The sequence below is a fragment of the Morus notabilis genome, unplaced genomic scaffold (genome assembly GCF_000414095.1).
Source record: "Morus notabilis unplaced genomic scaffold, ASM41409v2 Scaffold748, whole genome shotgun sequence".
Lineage (NCBI taxonomy): Eukaryota > Viridiplantae > Streptophyta > Magnoliopsida > Rosales > Moraceae > Morus > Morus notabilis.
Genome location: NW_010362182.1, coordinates 134,280 through 142,087, shown reverse-complemented (window position 1 = coordinate 142,087; position 7,808 = coordinate 134,280). Strand labels below are relative to the sequence as shown.

General features: G+C 34.9%; 1 protein-coding gene across 1 annotated transcript; it reads right to left on the bottom strand.

The window, feature by feature from the left end:
* Positions 1-4,982: 4,982 nt before the first annotated feature.
* On the bottom strand, positions 4,983-7,008 carry LOC112092183. The gene is given in 5 exon segments (XM_024167614.1): positions 4,983-5,333; positions 5,829-5,969; positions 6,108-6,353; positions 6,809-6,897; positions 6,987-7,008. Coding segments are annotated over 5 exon segments (849 nt in total).
* Positions 7,009-7,808: the final 800 nt, after the last annotated feature.

Here is a 7,808-nt window from a genome sequence, read left to right as displayed (position 1 = left end):
CAAACAAACAGGCCCTATGTTTTTAATGAGATTAAAAATATAGTAGTTGCCAATTTCTATTTTTCTTTGTCTATAAGCAAAGGCTTCTCCTAATGTTCTATAAATAGGAGACTATAGAAATTGGAGAAGATTGATTGATTTTTATCCCTATTACCCTAGGCCGGCTGAATTTCCCAGGAGAGATCTTCCAATTTTCCCAATTCTTTCACATACACGTTGATAGTGAAAGGATAGAAAATAAGTGAGTGATCGTTCCGATAGTTATACCTTGAGCCCACACTTATCGTCTTGCAAAATGAAGGAGTAGAAGAGGAAGGCTTAGGTGTTCTAAGAAAGCTTTTAGAGCAAGGAACATTCGTTGACCAAGACCTTAAGTTATCTTCCTAATCGTTAGCAAGGTATCTTTTCTTACATATTAATAAGATTAATTTATTTTGACATAAATTAATATAATCTATAGCATATTCAATAGGTTTCGTGAAAATTTTTTGTTATACACGATCCGCACAACGAAAACGTTTCGAAAACCAACAAGTATCGAAACGGTCTATAGACTATATTAATTTATGCCATGATTATGTGATAATCAATCTTTATTAAATATGTGATATTTAAGTTGTATGTATGTGATGGGTAGGCACTTGCATATATTATGGATGTTTATATTTTCATGTTTGATAAATGTATCGATGATGGATTTGGTCGTTAATTATATGGTTCCATGGATCGGTATTATTCGTGACACTTTCAATTCGATTAGAAATTTTGTAAACCTTCGGGTACAACACCCCAGAGTGCTTCTATCGTGCTACAGCATTGCTGCGGCATATTGTTTATGATCCTGCCGTGCTACAGCATTGCTGCAGTATGTTATTTATGCTCCTGGCGTGCTGCAGCATTGTTGTAGGATATTGTTTCTGGTGCTGCCTGCTGCTCCTTGTTGCTGCCTGCTGCTCCCTGTTGTTGCCAGCAACCTCTAGCGCGCCCAACAACCCCTGCCAACAACTCCAGTCGCGCCTGTTTGATTCGTGGATTATCCGAAAGAGTTTCTAATAGAAGAGAGACAGTGTCCGGGCCCGAAGAAGATGAAATGGAAGACCGGGGAAGTAAATTCAAGTCTCCTTGATGTAGCGGATGTAAATTATTGTAATTTTAATTCCATTATTTATTTTTAATTGGGTTGTAATTTAATTATCCATGTAACTCGGTCAAATTCGGCTTAATAGCCGATTGCATATTTTATATTTCATGTGATGATTATATATTATATGCTTATGCATATAACATGCTATAAGATTTTGCATGCCTACTCATATGTTTATTTACATGTCATGCATATATGCGCATAATATAATTTATTTTATTTTGTTAAAAGAGTTTTGAAAAATAAAATAAGGATCATGCGCTAAATTGATTTAATGAGATTAAATTAATTTTGTTGCAATGTGGATTTGCAAAACAATGTAATTATGTTGAATGAAATTTAAGAGTTAAATTTTTGCAATTTCACATATTCAATAAAATAAAATGTTTATTTTATTGAAATTTGAAAACCATGAGATGATTTTAAAAGAAAATACACATTTACAAAATATTGAGTGGGAGAGGGTTGTATGACAATACAACTCACTAGACTCCACTGTTAGTTCAACACTGTGAGATTCGGAATGGCGCTTCATGACGACTTTGATTTCGTCCTCCCTCCGGGGAGTGTCCATTCAAGATCAATACCATGGTTGACTTCCTAGCGATAGGATTCAAAGATGTATTTCCAGTTTGACCTATCCTACGGTAACACTCTGGAGTTAAGTCTGTTGGATCTGAAACAGTGGGTTACACTCATAAGATATAATTAAAGTGTTAATTATATTTTGACTAGAATAACAATAATTAATAAAGGTTAAAAATATGAGATATTTTGATAACCTTGTTAATTGAGAAAGCCTCGGTTCAATTTAAAAATATTTTGACCTATCCTACGGCGGTACTATATTTGTGGTAAATTAGATTATCGTTGGCATTTATTATTAAACCATGGTTTTATGTATTTATCATGTGCATCTTGCATCACGTTAAATCATGCCAAAATATTTGTTTATCATATTCATGCGCATAAATTGAAATTAAATTTACTATCTATTCCAGCAACATGTCAAACCCTATTGTCACGTTACTTGCGGCTGACAAACTAAACGGAGACAACTACAAGAGATGAAAAAGTAATATGAACCTCTTGCTTATATGTGATGATTATAAATTTGTCCTGACAGAGAAATGTCCTCCTAAACCTGAGGAAAAAACACCAAGAAAAAGCCTATGATCGCTGGATCAAGGCCAACAACAAAGCTAAATGTTACTTGTTGGTCGGAATGAGCGATGTGCTTCGCATGAAGCATGAAGAGATAGACACTGCTTATGAGATAATGCAGTTGTTGGACAACATGTAAGCCTTCACGCATGAGAAGATGAAGAATGGTTCTTCAGTCCGTGCCCATGTTTTGAATATGATCGAACACCTCCATGAGGCCGAGGTCAATGGCGCTATCATCGATGAAGCTACCCAAGTCGGCATTATCCTGGAAAGCCTGACCCCACAGTTCCAACATTTTAAGAACAAATATATTATGAACATAATTTAACAAATATATTATGAACATAATTTAACTTGACGGAATTGCTAAATGAACTACAATACTTTGAGTCTACCAATGGCAATGGAAAGACTGGAGAGGCAAATGTTGCTGTTGCAGAGAGTTCTTCCAAGAACAAAAGGAAGAAGCCAAGAAATCAAGGGAAGGGTAAGGCCAAGGCTAAGAACAAGAAGCAAAAGAAAAACAACAAGGACTCCGACCAGAAGCCCAAGGGAAAATGTTTCCACTGCAACCAAGAGGGCCACTGGAAGAGAAACTGTAAATGGTATCTCGAGGAGCTCAAGAAGAAATGAGAACAAGGTAAATATGATTTACTAGTTCTGTAAACATGTTTAGTAGAGGATCACACATCATTCTGGATAGTTGAGTCGGGAGTGACTAATCATGTATGTTTTTTTTGTAGTCTTAGTTCATAGTGGGAGCTTGTTGATGGGGAGTACATGCTCAGAGTTGGCAACGGAGCAAGGGTCTCGGCTAAAGCAGTGGGCGAAGTCAAACTTCGTTTTAGAAATAATAGATATTTAATTTTGAGTAATGTTTATTATATTCTAGACATTCGTAGGAATTTGATTTCTGTCTCCAGTTTATTTGAACAATTATTTAAAGTTTCTTTTGATAATGAATTGGTTCATATTTCTAAAAATGGTTTGAATATTTGTTCTGGACGTCTGGATGGCGATTTATATAGTATAAAACCTATGCCTAACACATTGCAAAACATTGAAATGTTCAAGGTTGCCGAACCTAAGAATAAGAGACAAAAGATTTCTCATGAAAATAACACATACCTATGGCATCTTAGACTTGGTCACATTAACCTAAACAGGATTGAAAGGCTAGTAAATGATGGTCCTTTACGCGAACTAAAAGTTAGTGAGCTCCTTGTCTGCGAATCCTGTTTGGAAGGTAAAATGACAAAAAGACCTTTCTCAGCTAAAGGCCAAAGAGCCAAACAACCCTTAGAGCTGATACATTCGGATGTATGTGGACCCTTAAATGTTCAAGCACGAGGTGGTTATGAATATTTCGTCACTTTTATAGACGATTATTCAAGGTATGGTTATATTAACCTAATGCAAAATAAATCTGAAACTTTTAGAAAGTTAAAAGAATTCCATGCTGAAGTTGAAACGCAATTAGGTAAACCAGTCAAAGTACTCCGATCGGATCGGGGAGGTGAATACTTGGATACAAAATTCACAGGCTACTTGACTGAGAATGGTATACTCTCACAACTTACCGCTCCTGGAACGCCATAGCAGAATGGTGTTGCAGAAAGGAGAAATCAGACTTTACTAGACATGATGAGATCCATGTTGAGTTATTCAATGTTGATTTGGTTGTGTTCTCTGGGTTGATGGATTTTTTGTGAAAAATTTTTATTCACTGATCGAATCAGAATAGGAATTGAAATTCAAATTGGAATACGAATTGAATCAGATTCTCTTTCTCATCCTAAACGCATAAGGTTCGTTACATTTTCATCCTTCTTTCCGAAATTACCATTTTTCAATTTCCCAGGGAAATATTCTATGTGCTTGTACTTAAAGACTAAAGGTTGCTTAGGGGAAAAAGAAATTGTTAAAAATATACTAAAAAGAATTTATTAATCTATCTTATTTACAGAAATACTGACTCTGAAATTTTTAGTTATTCCCGGTGCGATTTATCCGTAAATTAGCTAAGACTCAAAATCTTTTCAAAACAAATGCAACTCTTTAAAAGTAGTATTTCTCTAATTCACGCGTAGGCTTTTGGGCCGACTATCAATTTAGTTACGGAAAGAAAACTGAATTTAGTAAGTAACCATTTTTCTAATTTCACTCATTTCCAATGCCATGTGGATATTGCATGTTGAAGATAATTAAGTTATGCTTGAATTATGATAAATGTTTCCATATTTCCATTTTATGGACGTACAAACTCATTGAAAGTCAAGTGACACGCCCACTCATTACATGCGCTGCATCCTAAATACATCAAACTATACACTAAGGTTTATCATAAAAGAAAATATATGAGCACTGTAGAACTATATTGTACCTTCCTGAAGGCCCTCAGAATTCATGATTTTAATTAATAATAATAAATAATTTAGTCGTATTAAAAATATGAAAACCTTAGAAAACCACTACTCGGAATTGGGAACCACGTGATGCCATTAAGACAAAACACCCCGACCAAGTGATTAATTAACTTAAACATCCAATGAGAGAGAGAGAGATGACAGAGAAAAGATAGCCAAAGCATTTCAATTGTGATTTCGGTCAAATAATAAAAATTCAAAAATTATAGTAGTAATAGTAAGAAGTTTGATGTTTTCATTCCTTCCTAGCATAGGGGTGATCTATGAGGAATCCCTTTTCTTCTACTAATCATGCTTGTGGCAATGTCCTCATCAGAAACCTTATAATTACTAGCCGATCTTGCACATACATAATTAAGCCCACTTCTCTTCTTTCGGACAATCTCAGTACAAGCCATCATGTTATCCGAACCCGACGAACCAGACGACGGGCTCATAGGCTCGTCGCTGTCGACTATCGTCGAGTGAGGGGTCTCGTTGGTCATCTCGTCGTCTCCCATTTCTTGTGGAACCAAGAAGTCAGGACTAAGTTGTAGGGAATTGCATGTCCTTAAGTAAGGAGAAAGGTCTTTCATGTGCTTGAGCACATAGTCCACCTACAGTGAATGTAGAATTAGACGTCATGCATCATTCCAATGACAACATTATTGGTCGTAGTGATAATCTTTTCACTTAATTACTTAAGTGTTCAATTATGCGAAAGTTAAAAATATCAACATATATTCAAATGGCAATTCAGTTGGCTTTCCTTGTTTTGCAAAGTAAAAGTTCAATTCAATTTTATATATGTGCTTGCGCGTGCATATTCAGTTTTAGTGATGACTAATTATTTGTAACCCGTTATAAAGGAGCGATTACATATAATTTTTGTAATTTTCTCCATAAAAGCACAATCTGTTTGTCTATAATTATATACATGTGAAATTGAGTATATATATATATATATATATATCTAAAATTGTGCATAATTTATATAACATATATATATATATATATATATATACATATAGCATCTTTTACATATGAGCTGATTAGAGGAACACCTCGCATGAAAAAGATTGGGATTGAATTCACGTAGAATTATATATTACCTTGCAGCCGAGAGAGCAGTGGATATAAGGTTCTTGGAGACTTCTATCACAAGAAGTGCAATAGTTGCCAGACCCCTTGAATTGCCTGTTCTGAGGTCTCTTCTTGATAAACACAACTTTTGCACTATTTATAGTGTATGCCTAGAAGAGAAAAATGAATATATTGACCCCAATTTAGCACCTTAATTATTTGATCGGTATATCTACACGAGCAACACATTAATTAAAAATGAAGAATAATTAATAGTGATAATTAATATTAAGAAAAAGAAACGCAACCTGAACGTTAGAGCAGTCTATGAGTTTTTGAAGATCCTCCAATCGGACAACATCATGGTATACGTATCGACGAACTTGAAGAAGCCTATGAAAGCGATGCGAGGGCAAACAGTGAGGGCAAATACTTGCGCAACAATCCATGCAACAAATGTTCTTTTCGTTCTTTTTAGCACTTTCATGGAAAGAGCAGGCCACGAAGAACTTCTGCGTGTAAAGGGCATCCAACCATGCAGGCTTTTGAATTCCCTATACATACATATATGGAAGAGAAGAATTAATAAACTCATTAACCATTTAATTTGGACCAAAAAGTTGATGTATAAATATGTAAGAATTTTGGAAGAGAAAGAGAGGAGAAAGAGACAAACCATGATCATGAAAGCGCAATGGTTGATCAATTGAGAGGATAGAGAATGAATATTAGGTAAAATGACTCTCTTTTGAGGTGTTAATATCAAGAGAGTGGTGTGTAAGGAGCAAAGTGGAGAGAGAGAGAGGGAATAGCGCATGGAGATAAGAGTATTTATGGAGGTTCACAAGAGAGGTGAGGGGGTGTAATGTATATATTTATTTCTTGGGGTACTACACAGCATTTTGTCAACAAGCGTGCTTGTTTATGAAGAGAGAGAGAGAGAGAGAGAGAGAGAGAGAGAGAGAGAGAGAGCTGAATTAATAAAAGAAGTAAGATGTATGAGGGGAACGTGGGCGCTGTTTTCGTGTCGACCATTCTCTAAAATATCTAATTTTTAATTAATCTTTTTTGCTTGCTCATCTCCTTGGCTTAAGAGCTCTAAATATTAATGCTAAACAGAAACAAGTCTCTCCTTGAAGGAGCTGTCCGGTCCCATGAAACTATTTCTTTTTCTTTTTTCTTTTAACCTTTTCTTCCTTTGATTCTCATAATCTATATTGGGTGTAATCGGGTTGGAAGTTGAAACTATAGCCCACTTGAAGTTTGAACTTTGAACTTTGGAATGGAAGATATATAAACTAAACACTAATTTAGTACACATATGTAATTCAATAGCGGTCATTGTTCGGCTATATATATACATATATATATATATACACACACACATATATAGATATTGGTCAGTTTTGCAAGTATTTTACGTTGGACTTTTGGCTGGTTGTTAACATAAACATTGAGTTTGATTTTAAATGGGGTTTGTGGTATGGTAGTCGATCGGCCATTTGTACAAAATCCTTAACAGATTAGGAAAATCAAATACCATTATAATCAGGTTTAATTTTTAACTACTAAAATGCTCATAAACTAAAACGCCATTCCTTAGAAAACGATCCTTTGTTACGGGATACTTTTTATTTTTCTATTTCAACACAAACACACATTTGGACTCCCACATCCTTGATATATTCTTGTTATAAAGATTTTTTTCTTTTCTAAAATCTAGTTTTCCAAGACTACTTCAAAGCTAAGTAACCAAGAGGGAAAGCTTACGTATAATGGGTAGCAAGCTTGTTAAGTTATTCTATAATTGGCACTTTATAACCAGCATATATATAAGATGGACAAATCGTAGATGATTGCTAGTGATCATTTAAGTCTTACTATCAACTGTATTTAAGAAGGCACTGCTCGGAGAGAGCTAGATCCACAAACAATACATACAAAACTTATCCATCAAACATAATAACCGCCAATATAATATCGCGGCAAATTTCTTTTTTCTTAGTCAA